General features: G+C 44.6%; 1 protein-coding gene across 11 annotated transcripts in view; it reads right to left on the bottom strand.

The window, feature by feature from the left end:
- The window catches only part of FHAD1 (forkhead associated phosphopeptide binding domain 1), a 192,904-nt gene that overhangs the window by 85,933 nt on the left and 88,769 nt on the right, over nt 1–18,202 (bottom strand). For all 11 annotated transcript variants that reach the window (XR_013171256.1, XM_077151211.1, XM_077151210.1 and 8 more), the window contains 6 exons: nt 17,972–18,081; nt 12,804–13,040; nt 9,080–9,203; nt 5,005–5,135; nt 2,575–2,664; nt 1,381–1,485 (listed from right to left, as the gene is read on the bottom strand). Coding sequence is in view for 10 of the 11 variants with exons in the window: in XM_077151211.1 (XP_077007326.1) it covers nt 1,381–1,485; nt 2,575–2,664; nt 5,005–5,135; nt 9,080–9,203; nt 12,804–13,040; nt 17,972–18,081 (797 nt within the window). In the remaining variant the exon portion in view is untranslated. The remainder of the gene's footprint in view (nt 1–1,380; nt 1,486–2,574; nt 2,665–5,004; nt 5,136–9,079; nt 9,204–12,803; nt 13,041–17,971; nt 18,082–18,202) is intronic.

The raw sequence follows: 18,202 nt of genomic DNA on the forward strand, positions 1-18,202 counted from the left end.
ATCACTACAACTATCTCAATTAAAAATATACCAGGATAAATTCCTTTTCACTGAGACAGTAGTTTCCAGAGTGAAGTTTGTTAAACAAATGGTTTAACAGATTTCCTAATATTTCCATTTTTATTCTCCTGAAATTATTATATTTTTTATCAATTATTTTCTGGTTAAATTTTACAATTAAGATTATATTCATCTATAGGTTTTTCTGATCCATGTCAATTTATACTAGTCATTGCCCCATTTCTATGTGTTTTGTAATCCTTGTTTCTACCATGTCCATTTTATCCCAGGTTATATTTTCACTTTAAAATTTTTCCAGAATATTTGATTCTCCTCTAGAATTTTAGCCAGTTACACATTTTACTACGTGTGGTTTAGCTGCTGATTTTGTGTTCATTATTTCTGGCAAGCATGCTATGCCTGGGCAACTTTTGCAGTCTTCAACATTACCAATAAGATGTGACTCTTACACAGCTTCTTATCTTCTACAGATTTTAGCTTGTAAGGTGTAAGGTGTTAATGGTCAGTTTTAGCTTCTGATAATTATTCTACTTATCTTAATTACAAATTGGAGAAAATATTGGATCATTTGCCTTTATTTCTCAGGTCATCCATGTCATTTAGGTTTGCTCTTAAAATAGTTTCAGTTTTCTCAATGGCAATAGTCTTTTCATCAATAAAGCAGATGATCCAAGTTGAAAGAATACAAGAATCTGCCTCTGCCCCTGAGAACTCAACGGCATTTTCAATTTAAAATTAAAAAAAAAATGTGACCCATAAAACATATTTTATATCTCCTTGACTAGCCATATTGTCAAAAGAAGTCCCTCACTATTGGTTTGGAGCACTAGAACTTTCTGCAGGGGTGGAAGGGTTCTACACCTAGGCTGTTCAGTGCTGTAGCCACGAGTCACATGTGGCCACTTGGCACTTGAAACGTGGCTATTGCGATGCAGGAACTGAATTTCACATTTTATTTGCGTTTAATTAATTTAGACAGTCACATGTGGTTAGTGGCCACTGCAATGGATAACGCAGGTCTAGAGTATGCACCCGTTAAGTGTTTTCCCACCGTGGGAAGGAAGCATAAGTATAATTAAGCAAACCATACCCACTGGAGTATAGGGGTGGGGAAGGCTCATTTAAAAGTTTAAAAAAAAAGGCAAGGGACAGTTTCTTAGAGCCGTGGTGACACACGGGTACTTCGGGGTCACAAAGAGCGCGTTCAAGCTTCCCCCCATGACTTTATCTGGGTGACTTCCTTTGCTCCGGGCGCCGCCGTCTTCTCCGTCGGGACGCGGGTTAATAACAGGCGCGACCACACGGGGTCGCTGTGAGGACCGAAGGGGAAGCTGCGCGCCGAGCGCGGCCGCGCCGTACCTTGCTCTTTTCTCTCAGCGTCTTGGAGGTTGTGTTCTCTTCAGCGCAACTCTTCCGCCGCTCCTCCCTGAGCTTCTTCATTTCCTGCTCCATGTCTTGGATTTGCTGAAAGAATTTCAACAATAGGGAAGTCAACTTCCTTGAGGAGAAGCAGAAGCCACCCTCTGGGCTGGCAGGGCTGGTCCTTACAACCCGACTGTCATATGCTACATATTTTAGACAATGTAGGCTTTTTTTTCCCTTCCTTTTTCTTTTCAAATGATATATTGAAAGTGCTGGATAAGGCAAATGAGTTTCTTTTGAAAATCAGTACGGGTCTACTGATTTTATCTATCTTGATCTACAGATACAAGATATCTCATTAGAATCCTTTCCGTTGGGATGTATTTTTGAGATCAGTCTAGAGAGGGTAAACTGGAAGACACAATGGCACAATTTGGAAGAAAAGAACAATGAACCTTTCCTTTTTTTACATTTGAGGCAGGGAATAAAAGTGTTCCCGAGTCGGAACAAAGCATGTCCACCCCACCCGACCCCCACTCTCACCCCCACCCCAGCTTGGGCTTCCCATTGAATGGAATTGGTGAAAGGCAGGTGGCCCACGGAATTAACATTTTAATTTTAATGGTCACATTTTCGTTGTATTCATTTTAGGAATGATATATATACATATGACAATATATATTATATATGGAATTTACATAATCTCTATAAGAATCTATATAAAGCAAATGCTACCTTTTCTTTTTTGTTTTTAAGAAGTGGTGTAAAATTGATGCATTCAAATAAAAATACATGAATTGACTTAAATGCGGATGGTATATCAATGATAGTGCAGGTGCTATGACAAAATTTGTGACAGTGGAACATAAAAGTTTGGGGCTCACAGTTCCAGGGGCAAGGACCAGAATGAACTCCGGCAGTACGTGTGGGCCTGCTGGCCAGCCTCCCACCCCAGCCCAGCCCCAGAAGAAACCCTGGGGGGGAGGTACAGCCCAGTGCCCAGAAAATAAGCAAGTGTTCTGTGGCCTTTTCATCCATCTCCTTGAGGCAGAAAATCTAGGACGTATGAGGCTATATTAAAAAACAAACTAACAAAAAACCCAGAGGTCTGTCCTTTCTAATGGGCCCCAAGTCCCACCAATGCCATGAAGGCCCAGTGTGGACACCGATGAATGAAGAGGTTCAACTCACAGTTTTGCAGAGTTTTAACTCTTTCTCTTGGGCATCCCTGTGCTTCTTCTGAGCTTCTTCCTGCTTTAACTCTTCTGTCAGCGCTGAGCACTGTAATAAAAGGGACAACAAAGAAAGAGGCAAAGTTGGCCAAAGGGGCTTGTCTGGGGATTCCAAGGTCCCGAGAGCACTTACTGCTGTTTAAGCCACTTCCTAGAGGTGCGCTCATTTGTGCCTGATGGGCACGCTGGGTCATGCAGTATGCCCTAGTTCATCTGTCTCATGAGCTCTGAGCAATAAAACACCTAACTTCTCCCTCCAAAGCCAGCCACCTGACCCAGAGGGAAATCCAGCTTTGTAGAGCCCAGGTGCTCAGGGTGGAGGAATTGGGGTTCTCCTCTCTGGGATTATCAGAGTGGCTTTCAGGAATATATGTGGATGCCCCCAGGGGAGTTGCTGGCTGAACGTGGATGGTTCTTAGTACTTTATAAAAGTCATTTCTCAAAGACCCAGCTGCCCTGGGCCTGGGGGTACAAATGGAACAGCCTTTCTGGAGGGCAATTTGTCAGTAGGTGTGAGGAACACACAGATATACATTCTTTTTGACCCAGAAATTCCACTTCAGGAATGCATCTTATGGACAAACCGGCAAAGTCAGATTCCAGGATATCCATCACAGCACTGTCATCAACACTGGAAAAAAATGGAAAAAACCCAGGGTCTAACAACAAGGCACTAGTTGATTACATTGTGTGCACACCAGAGAATATTGTGTAGCTTTTATAACCAATGATATAAGTGTTTACTTATTAACATGGAAGAACATTTAAAGCTTTTTGAAAATGTGCATTGTATAAATTCATTTTGTTAAGTATATACATATTTATTTCTATGTAATATATAGAAATAAGCCTGGAAGAACAGACACTAAAATATTAACATTGATTTCTCAGGGTATCTTTTCTCTTTTGTTTTTCCTTATTATCTAGCTATTTTTCTAAAATGAAGACATATGTAATATGTGATTTTTAAAAAAAGACAGGCATTTCAAATGTCCATAGATAGCACCCCATGGGGATGAGGAGTTTCTGGGCTAACAGCAGGCACAGGCCAGCGAAGAAGCAGAGGGTGTACCCAGGGTCAACAAGGATGGGGAAATGGTGACAAAAACAACCCCAAATGCATCTGTATTGAAGGAGGTAGAAGAGCCAACCAGATGGTATTTTTCTATATTTCTTGTACCTTGCATCAGCTCTACAACCCATCCCCTTCCTTACACACACACATACACACACACACACACACACACACACACACACACACACACCCCTAGGAACTCAACCTGCTCAGGAGAAATGAATGCACGGTGATGCGGGAGAGGACTAATCAGATGGAGAGGCAGAAGAAAACCAGTCTCCTCCTTCTCAAAAAATGACTGTTTTCCCCATTTCACAGATGAGGAACTTGAGGTCAAATAAGTCACAATAAAAGAAAGCTATATAAATAAAAGAGAATAAGAAAGTTCTGGGACTGGATCTTTGCCTGCCTAACCTCAAAGCTTGTGTTCTGCCTTCTGTCCCTCCAAACTGGGTATTGTAATAAGCATCTGATGTTACTTCTGCCTTTTCCTTGGAACCTCAGATCTGAGAATAATGATGTGAGTACAACTACTCCCGCTCCAGCACCTGTGCAGGCATAACTAATCAAATAGGCAGCCACCGTGAATATTTCAGTTACCATTTTAGATGAAAGCTATTGGGTTTGATCTTGTCTCATCAAAAGAGGCAAAGCACACAGATCTTAGAGGATCAATATTCTAAAGTCAGCACTGAAAGTAAAAATTGCAAATAGTCAAAATTATATTTTAAAAGCCCATAACTTGCCTATAAGGTTCATGCTGTACAGAGGAATTTTTAAATACCCTTAAGTCTAAGGGAAGAAATGAAGGTCTGCATGTCTGCATCTGGACACTCAAACATTCTGCTTTTGAGGTAACTATGGAAACTCTAGTGGTGACTGGGAGATCGCAGTGGCCCTACCTGCCCACAGTGGTATTTTACTCAGTTTTAATATTAAGGCTTGCAATGCAAATACATGCTTAAAATGAGTTTGTTGCTAGGATTAAGCAATCTAATTGATAATAGGTATTAGAAAATGTTCGCCAGATTTGAATATATATCTGGGCCACACACAAAGCTATGCTTTGCAAAGCTACAGAGAAGAACTTGGCCACCTGTTTTCTGTCTTTCCAGGTGGGAATTTCATGCTTTGGCTCCACCCAGCAGCTATCCTCCTTATGCCCTTGGCCACTGGTCTCATCTGATGATGACAACGAGAGAAGGGCATGAAAGTAGTACTGGAGTCTAAGGTAAATGGGTGTTTTCTGTGACCCCACTGTATTTGCTTCCACCCAATGGCTCCAGCAGGATGCCTGAAGATGCTGACACTCACTCTGGTATTAAGAGCTTCCAGCTGCTGGTCTTTTTCTTTGTTCTGACTTTTTAGTTGATTCACCTCCTGTTTTAGGTTCTGAACTTGCTCATTCCTTTCTAACATGTCTTTTTGCAAAGATGACACCATCCCTGTATTTTTAAAAAAAGAAGACAGAGGTCAAAGAGGCAAAAAGGATTCCTGCCATCACCACCACCTGTCTACCAACTTGTGGACGGGTCCCTTCTGAGCCCGGTCATACCGGGTGCTCTGTGTGATGCTGAGAAGGCTGACCCCCAAGGATCCCAGAAGTTGGAAAAGGAGCAGGACCATATCCACGGAACAGCATTGGTTTAAAGTCTTGGCGAGCATGAACGAAAAGTTGGAGAATATTGGCACGGACAAGAAAGGCCTTCAGGGGTCCTCGGTGGGCGCAGGCCCTGCAGCGCTACAACAAGAGGCATGGTGCCGGGAAACAAAGGCGCAACAGAGAAGGACCAGGAAACGGTTCCCTAGAAGTCAAAAGTGGGTCATGTTGGGAGTGGTGTGGATGGGTTCACACTCATCTGAGTTTGGAACCTGTCTCTACGATAGCCTCCTGGTATCAGGCCCTTGGTGAGCCCCTCCCACACTGAATGGGCTAATGTGTGTAATCAATAAGACATCGTGCAGATGACGTAAGTGACTTCCAAGGCTGGGTCATTAGACACGTGGCTTCTTCTTTGCTCTTGGATCACTCACACTGGAGAGTACCACCTGCCAGGTCAGGAGGACACTCAGGCAGCCCCATGGAGAGGCCCAGGTGTTGAGGAGCCGGGGTCTCCAGCCAGCAGCCGGCGGGGGGGGGGGGGGGGCCTGTCCTGGAAGCAGACCCTCCCGCTCCTACCTAGGCAGCAGAAGGGAGCAGCCCCAGCCTCTAGCTTGTCCACAGCCTTCTGAGAGGCCCTGAGTGAAGTTGCTCCCAAATTCTTGAATGTCATTCGGGAACTGGGTGAAATACAAATGCGTATTATTGTTTTAAACTGCTAAACTTGGGGCTAATTTGTTATACCAGTAGATAACTAATGCATTATTATACTATCACATTGAGGAAAAGTGGGGAGAAAAGTGTCCAAATGTGGTGGTAATTTACCTTGAATGATTCCTTCCTTGGAAGGACATGGGGCCTGGTTCTGTTGGTAGGTATCAGTCAAGAAGGAATGTGAATCAGCCCAATGACAGGTGTTAATAATTGGGTGGCATATGGGAAGTCTGTATTTTATGCATGGCTTTTCTGTAAACCTACAACTTCTTCAATAATAATAAAGGTACAAGAAATAAAGAACAACATGATTGAGAATTTCAGTTTTAAAATGAGCTTCATCCTGGCATATAGTTAAGGTACTTGGAGACAGTTTGATCCCTTTGACGTTTGCCTTCAAACTTGGTTAGATGGGCCCAGCGCATCCCATGGGCAGAGCTCATTGGCCCCACCACTGAGGCAGCATCTTTTTCCGGGTTGGCTGTCCCCCACCCTCCACCCCCCAGGTATTAGAAAGCATCTCCATTTTGGGTGGTGGGAACACAAGCTATTCTTGGCCCTGTGTGAGCTCTGAGACTGCCGCCTCTGCTCCTTCTGGCTGGCTTTTCCCAGCCCTCGGCTGCTTTCCGCACACACAAATGCTGGTCAGTACCTGGCTGAATATCTGCAGCTCTCGGGGAGCTTTTTCTCTCCTTGTCCTCTCTTCTCAGGTGCTCTGCCCAGCAAACTCTGGCTGCCTTGGCCTCTCCAGGTTCTCAGCTTCACCTCCTCAGCTCTGGGAGACCAAGGGCCCACCTGGCTCTTTCCCTTGACACCCCCCTCTCCCATTCTTCCCGTGACGGGAAACTCCGTGCAGCAGCAAACTGGGCTGATTTTGCTTCCTCTCTCCAGGATTGCTGTCATGTGCTGCTCAGTGCCCAATGTATGGAAACCATTATTGCATATTTGGGGACTTTTTCAGTTGCTTTGGGAGGAGAGTAACTTCAGTCCCTGCCACTCCATTGGCCCATTATGTTTTCCCTGCCTCCCAGGTCATAGAAGCAGGTGCTGCCATCACCTTGGTCAGCGAGTCTCTGAATGATGACAACAAGTAAAGCCCCTGCTGACCCCTGAGGGGCACAGCATGGAAGCGGGAAATATGCCACCAAGGTCTGGGGGATGGTTTGTTACCATGGCAGGACCCAGCCCAGCACTCCTCCAACTTGAACATGCACACAATCCACCTGGGCATCCTGTCCAAGGGTAGATTCTGACTCAGGGGGCTGGAAGGGGTTTGGGACCCTGCTTGTTTCATAAAGACCCTGGTGGTGCTGATGATGTGCTGGCCCCGGGGGTACCCTCTGAGTGGTGAGGATCAAGTCCCATCCTAGCAGTCACCCAACCAGTTCCATCTGACTCTGTGGTTAGAGAGAGTGATATGTAAGACCAGCTTGAAGCTTGGATGGGATCTGACAGGCAGATGTGGGAAAGGAAGGCAGGGGCCCAGCGAGGTGAGTTCATGCCTGTATTCCTTCTGTCTAGAGCAGAGCTGGCACATAGGAGGTGCTCAGCAAATACCCAGTGTACTCCAAGTCAGGGAAGAGCATTAGCACACGAGGGAATTCCCCTGGAGGTGGGGAACTGCAGAGCAAAGAGAGGAAAAGCTGGTGGTCAGGCTGGCCCAGGGCACTCAGATTCATATAGACCCCACTGGTGATTCATGGGTGGCTTAACACTGTGTGCAGCTTTTACCACTAGGGACACATTTCCCGCTAGGAATGTGAGTGTCTTATAAGCAATATGCATCATCCCAGACTTATTATCTTCCCCCCCCACCCCCGCTTTTTTTTTACATGGGCAGGCACTGGGAATCGAACCTGGGTCCTCTGGCATGGCAGGCAAGCATTCTTGCCTGCTGAGCTACCGTGGCCCACCCTCCCTCTTTTTCTTTTAAAGCTACCAGCCTCTTTGGGTCTCCAGGCATGCCATTTTCTGCCTTAAAAACCTCAAAGGCTTCCCATCAAACTTAAGAGTAAAATGCAATCTCCCTAGTGATCTAGTCCCTTCCTCCTGCTCTGACCCCACTGAGCTCCACACTCCCTGTTTCCTGCACTCTAGTCACCCCCACCTTTCAGCTCTTCAAACACAGCCAGCTTGTTTCAGCCTCAGGGCCTTTGCACTTGTGCCATCTGCACCTGGAGTTCCCTCCCGCCTCCTGACTTGTTCCTTCCTATGGCATCCTCAGGGACGACCCCTCTGCCTGCCCACAGAGCTATCCTCCCTTCCCTTCGTCCCCTCAGGCACTTCGCCACCACCTTGCCCAGTTTCCTTTTTGCCCTGAGCTTCTACCATTCCCTGAAATTAGCTTGTTTACTTCTCTGTTTACCTGTTATTGTTCCTCACCCTTGCCCAAATTTGGCACAAGGATCTTGACTGTTTTGCTCAGGGCTCTATCCCCAGCACCAAGAATTGTGTCTGGCACATAATAAGTACAGAGTGAATGAATGAATGAATGAATGAATTCAGGCTCTGAAGAAATAGTGGTGCCCTGGCAAGGGCAGACCATGAGCAGGCTGCCCCTCCCCACACCACAGGGCTCCAGCACTGAGCCACAGCCTCTGCACATCTATCAGAAAAATGCACTTGGCACCAAGGATCAAGGGTAGGCTGGGGAAGATGACCGGTGCCTTAAGGTGGTATCTATCCTACAGTTTGCATTCGTGTCCAACCGGCTTCTTTAACTGCCCAGGTGAAATAGCATCCTGTTTATTCCCTGGTGAGGAAGGTTCTCAGGCCGGCTATCTAGCTAGTAAGAGAGAACATGTGCTCAAATATTTAATGAGTGCTGACTCTGAGCTGGGTCTTGCTTCAGGTAGGAACAAGGCGGCAAATAAACCTCTCCGGAGCTTGTATGTCACTGACAGCAGCTGCCTAAAGAGCTAGCAAGAACTCTGAGACCACATCCAGGGTCAGTGAGAAGAAGCGCGGTGGTTGATTGTGATGTTGGCCGTGGCCTGGAACGGTGCCAGTGGGGACGGCGGCTCTGGGGCCTGGCCCACCCACCTGCTCGATCCTCCAACTTCAGAAAGAGCTCACCTGACGTGATGGCATTGTCCCTTCTCAAGCTCTCGCCCTCATTCTTCAGGGACGTGATTTCTGAGTTCCGCTCAGACAGGGTCTGGTAGAACGCTTGGCTGTAGCCTCTCTGTAGGGCATTCATCTGCGGGAAGAGGCAGCACAGTCAGAGGAGGCCAGCCCAGGTCTCTTCAGAATTGGGCAGAAACTTTCTGGCGATTGATCTTTGATGAGGCTGTGGGGGAAACCTGACTTTCTAGTGTTAAGTGTGTGGAAGGGAAAGGGGAGGCCTGCTCTTTCCGTGACCACCATTTCACATGTAATCAAAGCACGAGCCTAATTTTTGTGTCCACGAGGGGCTCAGGACCAGCTGCCACTGGGGCTACCTGACTCCTTAATGTGCATTCCTACGACTTTTGGACTCTCGACCATAAATAGTCCAGCTGATGATTTGTATCCAGCTGACTGGATAAAAGTGCAAGAGAAGGAAACAGGTTATAAAATTACCCCCCTCTGAGGCAGTAACAATAACATATTATCTCATAGAACCCTTCAGAGCGTACGTGACCTGCCCACATATGCTTCTCCAAATGCGAACATGCTTGTTCCCACTTTGCAGGTGAGCACGTGGAGACTCAGAGAGGTGAGGTTACTGCCAAGGCTCACACAGCTAATCAGGGGTGGGGTTACAATTCAAGTCTAGTCTTTAGTTGCCTCGTCCCTGTTTTTTTCACCTTACTCCAAGGTTCTAGGAACCCGCATTAGAAGTTAAGGGGCTGTGAAGTATAGCATAGACTTGAGATCCATGGGCCGGCCTTCGAATTCCGTCTGCCACCTGTGTGTGTGAGCACAGGGAGGACATCAAATCCCATCTCATTCTTTTCCTCTCTGTGAATGGGCTGATGGTAGTCCCCATCCCGTAGGATTGCTGGAAGGATTTTCATAAATTAGTACATGTAAACATGCTCAGACCTATCCTGCGGTCATGGGCTCATCTAACTACCCATGTGTGTTTTACTTCAGCTTCTCTTTTCTGTCTTGGGGAAGGTATGCTGGTAATACCTTTGCGTGCGTCTGCAAGCCTGCTCTAGGCTCAGTTAAACACTGATGTGACTGCTATCAATTGGGGATAGAAGAACTGTGGCTTATTGTCATACCATGTCATAGGTGTATAAGAAATGATGGCAGGTCTGTGCTCAGACCACGCGGTGAAGGGCGTGGGGCGGGGGGGGGGGGGGGGGCTCGCCACCAGATGGCGCTCCTTTTCCTCATTGTTGGTTTCTGCCCCCGAAAATCTTGTGAATTAACAGAACCAACCACCAAGGTTTCACTGTTTATACAGCTGATTTCATGCACCATTGTGGTTCAGAGTCTATGACATTTGGGGAGTTACACTTACTTTCCCCCTGGGGTATGGGGAGGGTGTGAGACCAGGAAGGGACATGGGCTGCTCCGTGGCCCGCTTTCCCCAGGGCTATGTATGCTTTTGCATGTTTCGGCTTTGGGAACTCTTAGTAAGAATTTCTTTCACTGTGGGAGAAATGTAACTTCCTCATAAAAGGTACTTGGAATAATTAAAAAAAAATGTTTCTAGCTGTTCTCAGATTAATACTTTGGTCTGCATGATACCAGAGTCACAATGCAAAGTGACAAACTTCCAGAAGGGATTGGAAAACATATGTCCCCTAAGATTCCAATGCTGTCTGACTGATATAAAATCTGCATAGCAGGGCTTTAGGATTTTAGATTGCAGGAAAATTCCACATGGTCTTCAAACCTCTTTATTACTTTCACTACCAAAATAAATATCCGTATTGTCTAAAACTGGCATAAATCCCAAGCCATTTAATGCCTGTTATACTGTGTGATAAAATGGGTACTGGATCATAAGAAAGTTAATAGTGCTAAGAGGAGTGATTGCTTCAAGATAATAACTCGGCAGCTAATTAGCAAGGGCAGGACAGGGAGCACGGAGGTGGGGGTGCTTCAGTGCTGCTGGAGCAGATCAAAGATCTTTGCAAACAAATCATTCTGTACGTATTCCCAGAGAACTAGGGAGAACATACAGAGTAATCAGAACAATAAATCAACCTGCCTCGTACTTTCTAGCTGAAGGTTCTGCTGGCAATATGGCAATAGAGTATAAACTAAAATGTGTGCAGATTAAACTTGATTTGGATTCAAACCAGCTGCAGCCTCTATTCGGAGACTCCTTGTTATAAACTATTCTCTTTCAGTTCTAGGTAAAGACCATGGGAAGGGCGACAGTATGATGAAGCAGAGTAATAAGTTCTAAGCAATTTCTTACACAAAACAATTTTCCACGTATCACCAGCCACCTTTAAGCAATAGTCAAATTGTGACCTGCTGACACAGACTCCAAGATATGGGGGGAATTCTTCTTAATCATGTACCCGGATGAGACATGACACTCTTGCTCAGGAAGGCTCTGACATGGGAGAAAAACTGAGAGGGATATTATTCTATCCATTTGTGAAATTAGGTTCAGACCAATTAAACGGCGCTCATTAATGGATGAGCTACATGTTAAGGTAGCTCTCCGCAGCAGCAGCTCCCTGAACACTGGCTACTGTTTTTTTTCCCATGGGCAGGCACCGGGAATCGAAACCAGGTCTCCAGCATGGTAGGCAAGAACTCTGCCACTGAGCCACTGTGGCCCTCCCAACACCTGCTACTTTTGTTGTTCTTTCAAAAACAAGTCTGAATGAGAGTCATTTTCCATTCACATATTAGAGCATGTATTCACTGAATTGTTTATTTTCTGTCTCCCTCACTGGGATGTAACTTGGGAAGGGCAAGGATCATAGCTGCTTTGTTCACTGCTGAATTCCCAGAGCCTAGAACAAAGTCTGGTTAGGATAGGGACTCAAAAATACTTGTTTATTTGAAAGAATGAATGAGTGAATGAATGAGCAGACAGACAGACACAGTCTGATTTGAGTTTTGAAAAGTAATTGGACCCAGTCTTGCCCTCATGTTGTGTACAGTCCCCTGGGAGGAATTTCTGGGTCCACCATGCATAACCTGTGTGCTTTTCTTGCATACCATTTCTAGGACTGAAACCAAACACCTGGAATCAGCCACAGAAAGGAAAGGCAGCAAACAAGGACCAGCGAATAATGGCCCAAGCATGACCATGGTTTTAGCAGCAGTATGCATGAAGCCAAAACTGACCAATGATGAATTTTTTAAATCAACCTTGTTGAGATATAATGTATATCAATGGCCAATTCTAAAATAGTTCTTCAGAAAAAGGAATCTAGTTTCAAATGAAAGGTAAATGACTGGTAAATCTAGAAATTCCAGGTGAAGAATTTTTGTTTGATGAAATTCCACCTAAGTGAGCCAACGATTGCCTTCAGATAAAAGGCGCCAGTGTTTAGAGCACTGGAGATTCCTTTTCCCTCTTTCCAGCTAACTGCCAATAGCTTTCTGGCTGAGGCTGGGTAGGTGTTACGGGCAGTAATCAAAGTGACATAGTTGGGAGGAATATGAAGTGGTAAACAGAGCAAAACATCTGCAAATAGGAGACCTGGGTTCAAATTCCACCACCATCTCTAATTTGCTATGCAAGCTGTTCCAGTTGCTGAATATCTCTGTACCTGCCTCCATCCCTCATCTGTATAATGGTATGTCTCAGAGGGCTGTAGGTTTAAATGCTTACACAAGGTAGGGACTTAATAAATGCACAAAGGAACACAAATAATTTGTCCCAGTGTTCTACCTGGCCTTTCAAGCTCTGGATCTCTCTCTTCTTGGCATCGATGTCCTCATCCAGAACCTGAAGCTTCTGTGAAATCAGCCTCTCATTCTGCCTGGGGGCAGTGACTGCAGACAGTTTCTGAGTCATTTCAGCTACTTCATTCTGCAGGTCTGCTATCACGGCATCTTTGAATTGGGATTCAATTTCAAAGTTTGAGAGACGGCTGACTTCTTTTCCCAGCAGCAAAATTATTTCATCCTGGGAGGAGATCAGATGGGAAGTTTACTAGGTGTGAATCCAAATGCAAGGCTGAGTCCATTTTAAATTGGAAAAACATGGATTAATTCTTTGGGGGAAGGTGAGGGCAGGTAGGGAGGGAAAAGACAGACTTTCAAGGCTATCTCTATTCCTTGGAAAACAAGAGTCTGGTTAAAATGTATGGGGGCTGCTACTGTGGGTGGTCAGACCTCATGGGTACTGAAACTTTCCGTTCCCCTCAAATTATATTTCATATCAAGAACAACCATCCCACCTGGAATCTTCTCTTCCAGAAAGCTTATCTATCATGTTATCTGGAACTAACTCACCGAGCCTCAGTGGAGCACACTGGGGATCTAGGAAAGGTAATTAGGAAAATGATGGAAGGGAGTTCTATTCGACCACATTCTGACCATAATGCGAGTTATTTTTTAATTAAAAAAATTTAAAAGCATTTTATGAGTTCTGAAATATTTCTTTTTCCTTTCCTCTCTTCCAGGACTCCCTGCCCCTTTAGTAATTCACGTAACAATTTATTCCAGGTAACTGAGCCTGGAAAGTTAATGAAAGGGGGATGGTGATTTATTTGTGTGGGCTTGTATAAACTTCAGTCTGGAAAAAAAAATTTGTTGGCAGAGTTTACCCACAGGTATAATTAAGCTGGTCCTCCATCTCTCCAAAAAAATCAAGGACTGCAGCTAAAAATTTGTTAGGTTTCCCAAAAAAGGAAAAAAAAAAAAACCCAAATGCTTACCAGAAGTCATCAATAAAATGTCAGGAAGGCTGAAAATAAAATCCCCCAGATGTATTCTTACATGCAGCAGCAGAACTTCTGATCAATTGCTTTTTTTTTTTTTTGATCAAGGTAAAAATTTACATGACATAAAACTGAGTGGCATTTAGGACACTCACAGTGTCGTGCAACCACCAGATCTACCTAGTTCCAAAACATTTTCATCACCCCGAGATGAAGGCCTGTCCCCATAATGAGCAACTGTTTTTAAAGGAATCCCTGCTCTGCCAACAATGTTCCACTGGCTGGAAGGAGGTAAATGGGTGCTGTCTAGGCTGGCTTGCTGCCAGTTCAGCCCCATGACGCCCTGGAGGAAGCACAGGGTTTCAGTCATGAGGGAGCCCATCTGGCAGTGCTAACTGCTGCCCAGGGTCTTGCCTTGAGCCTTTTCAAAGGTCTGTGGCAAAATTTCAAGGGACAGCCCCAGACAGATTCCAAATTCCAGGACTGTCCACTGGCTCTGCCCAACTGTGAGTCATGTGCTTGCTCATTATTCACGCAACAAACATTTATAGAGCACCTACTACGTGCCAGTCTCTGTGCTGGGTACGTTCTGAATACAGCATGAGATCTTGTTGCTTTGTCCAGGTTAGTATGATGCCTCGATAAACCCCAGAGTGATCTGGACAGTGAATAAAGAAGTATTTGCAAAGTCCCCTTGGGGGAATGAGGAGAAAGGGGGAAATATTCAACTTCCCCATTTGAAGAATTTCTGATATTCTCACAAGCAGTGGAAACAACCAAATCAATAGGCTGAGCCCTCGATCTTGGGATTTACACCTATGAAACTTACTCCTGAAAAGGACAGGCTAAGCTTACTTAAAAAAAAGGCCTAAGACTGAACCCCCAGTCTTGGGATGTGTTCATATGAAACTTAAGTCCCACAAAGGATAGGTCAAGCCTACTTAAAATTAGGCCTAAGAATCACCCAGAGTATAAAGAGACCTTCCAGGTGCATGTACAGCTTTTGTTTCTGCCTTTCTGGGGAGGTTCCTCCGCTATTCCTTGAGGAAGCCCCTACCATTCTACTTGGCCTTGGTGGGGCTGTCAATCATGTATCCTGCTTCTTCCTGTCCTGCCTCCCCAGATGCCTGTGACCCAGGCTAGGCGGAGTTTTCTCAGAGATTTGATATATTGATTACTACAAAGAGCGGTTCTTGTTTCCTTTTGCATCATAAGCTTTAAATTCATAGGCTTGGGGGGTTGTCAACACATGAAGCCAGCCTGTCAGAGAATGCCAAATTATGAGGGAAACATAGTGAAAAGATTGGAAGCAGGCAGTGTTCTGATGATAGCATTTAAGTTCCTGGATCCAGCCATTCCTGAAGCAAAGTCTGGCATGAGCCAATAAATGCCTTTTTTTAAAATTTGCTTATGCCAATTTGTTTATTGTTACTTGCACCTGAAGGAATCCTGGTAGATTAGCACATAAATGGCTCATACGTTAAAAAAAAAAGATGCTGCAATTTATATTTTGGGTAGTGCATTTCCTAATTTAACTTGCATGGTCAGTTTAGTCTAACAGCATAAGTACATGGAATTTTGAATACAGCATGAGATTTTGTTGCTTTGTCCAGGTTAGCATGATGCCTCGATAAACCCCAGAGTGATTTGGACAGTGAATAAAGAAGTATTTGCAAAGTCCCCTTGGGGGAATGTGGAGAAAGGGGGAATATTCAACATCCCCATTTGAAGAATTTCTGATATTCTCGCAAGCAGTGGAGACAACCAAATCAATAGGCCGAGCCCTCGATCTTGGGATTTACACCTATGAAACTTAGTCCTGTAAAGGACAGGCTAAGCTTACTTAAAAAAAAGGTCTAAGACTGAACCCCCAGTCTTGGGGTTTGTTCATATGAAACTTAAATCCCACAAAGGATAGGTCAAGCCTACTTAAAATTAGGCCTAAGAGTCACCCCCAAGAGAACCTCTTTAGTTGCTCAGATGTGGCCTCTCTCTCCAGCCATCACAACAAGCAAACTCACCGCCCTCCCCCTGTCTATGTGGGACATGACTCCCAGGGGTGTGGACCTTCCTGGCAACGTGGGACAGACATCCTAGAATGAGCTGAGACTCAGCATCAAGGGATTGATCAAAACCCTAGAATGAGCTGAGGCTCAGCATAAAGGGATCGAGAAAACCTTCTCGACCAAAAGAGGGAAGAGTGAAATGAAACAGTGTCAATGGCTGAAAGATTCCAAACAGAGTTGAGAAGTTATCCTGGAGGTTATTCTTATGCATTAAGTAGATTTCACCTTGTTATTCAAGATGTAATGGAGAATGGAGAGGCTGCACGGAACTGCCTGAAAATGTAGGGCTGTGTTCCAGTAGCCATGTTTCTTGAAGATTGTATAATTATAAAGCTTTCGCAATATGACTGTGTGATTGTGAAAACCTTGTGTCTGACGTTCCTTTTATCTACCTTGTAAACAGACAAGTAGAACATATGCAATAAAAATAAATAATAGGGGGAAAAAATGTTAAATTTAGTTTGAAATGCTAGTAATCAATGAAAGGGAGGGATAAGGGGTATGGTATGTATAAATTTTTTTTCTGTTTTCGTTTTATTTCTTCTTCTGAATAGATGCAAATGTCCCAAGAAATGACCATGATGATGAATATGCAACAATGTGATGATATTGTGAATTACTGATTATATATGTAGAATGGAATGATCAAAATAGGAATGTTTGTGTTTGGTGTTTTTTGGTATTTAAAAAAATAAAATTTAAAAATTTTAAAAAAGGCCCAAGAGAACCTTTGTTGCTCAGATGTCACCACTCTCACTAAACTGATGTGGCAAGTGAACTCACTGCTCTTCTCACCCATACATGGGACAGGATTCTCATGGGTGTAAATCGCCCTGGCAACATGGGACAGAAATCACGGGATGAGCTGGGACTCAACATCAAAGAATTGAGAAAATCATCTTGACCAAAACGGGGACGAGAGAAATGAGAAAAAATAAAGCAGTGGCAAATTTTCTAAAAAATGATCATAGTGACGAATACACAACTACCTGATGACACTGTGAGTCACTGATTGTACACCATGTGTGGAATGTTGGTATAGTAAGTTTTATCAATAAAAATATTTAAAAAAATATGCTAAGCATGTTTGCATTACATTTCCAGTTTAACAACTGTGGTGGATTTAAAAATGGCTACAAATACTTTGCAGATTCTGCCACCAAGCAGTGGAAGACATTTCCCCTACTCATTAAATCTGGACTGGCCCGAAGACTTGCTTTGTCGACTAGAAGGTGGTAGAAGTGAGCTTAAGCCACCAAGTTTTGGGGCAATTTGTTACACAGCAATAGATAACCAATATAGCATCCATGCCCGGCTTCTCGCCTTAAAGCAACCTTTCTCAAAGTATGGTCCCAGGATACCGGCATCAAAACCACCTGCAACCTGAAGCTGAAGATTCCCAGGCATGTCATTCCCGTGCCTAACAAGAACCCCAGGTGGTTCTGCTCCTCCCAGACTCTGAGAACTGCTGCCAGCACAATGCTGATATTGTTGGACTGCTTCTTTTAGGATAATTTCCAGGTTAGGGCTAGGTGGGGAAAAATCAGTCTGGATCCTTCTCCTGTTCTGGCTCCTGTTCCTGACTTAGCATCTAAATCTCTTCGGTTCTTTAACAAGTCTTTCTCCCCACTGCTCAGTTCTCTCTGCCCTCAGCTCTCACACCCTCCTGCTAGGAAATGTGTTTTCTCCACTATGTTTCATCAGTCAAGGTTGCTCGAGTGCTTGCTATGTGGGAGTCAGAGGTACCAGCATAGAAGGTAACCAGTACTAGGTTTGATCCCCACTCTGCTGCTGGCACTGGGCAATCTTGGTTAAGTTACTTAAACTTTCTGAGCTTCAGTTTCTTCACCTGTAAAGTGCAGGTGATACAATCTATATAGAAGACTGTTAAGATTAAACGAGCTACTGAATATAAAGTGCACAGAATACAGTAGATGCTCAATAAACAGTGAGTATGGATGTTATTATTGGGGATAAAATGAGCAGTAACCAAACCACTGGTTGAATCTCCTGGAAATAAGATGGTTACCTGGAAGCATAAAAGAACACTTCCAGGCCCCTGAGAACAGCGGGAGGCAGTGGGCAAGCCCCTTTGCAGTTCCCCTCACCTTCTCCTGCTGGACCAGGTCCTGATCCAAATAGATCTCCCTGGGAGGTCCTGCCCCGGAAAGTCCCTCAGCCATCGCTTGTCCAGGCAGTTCCACGCTGCTGGTCCACACTGTATCGCACATCAACAGAGAGCAAAGAATTGAATTATGAGTTGCCCTAAGGTCCTAAGGAACATTTTCAGAGTAACCATCAAATTCGTTTCCCCTTGAGATTTACATCTTATCTAATTG

The sequence above is a fragment of the Tamandua tetradactyla genome, chromosome 2 (genome assembly GCF_023851605.1).
Source record: "Tamandua tetradactyla isolate mTamTet1 chromosome 2, mTamTet1.pri, whole genome shotgun sequence".
NCBI lineage: Eukaryota > Metazoa > Chordata > Mammalia > Pilosa > Myrmecophagidae > Tamandua > Tamandua tetradactyla.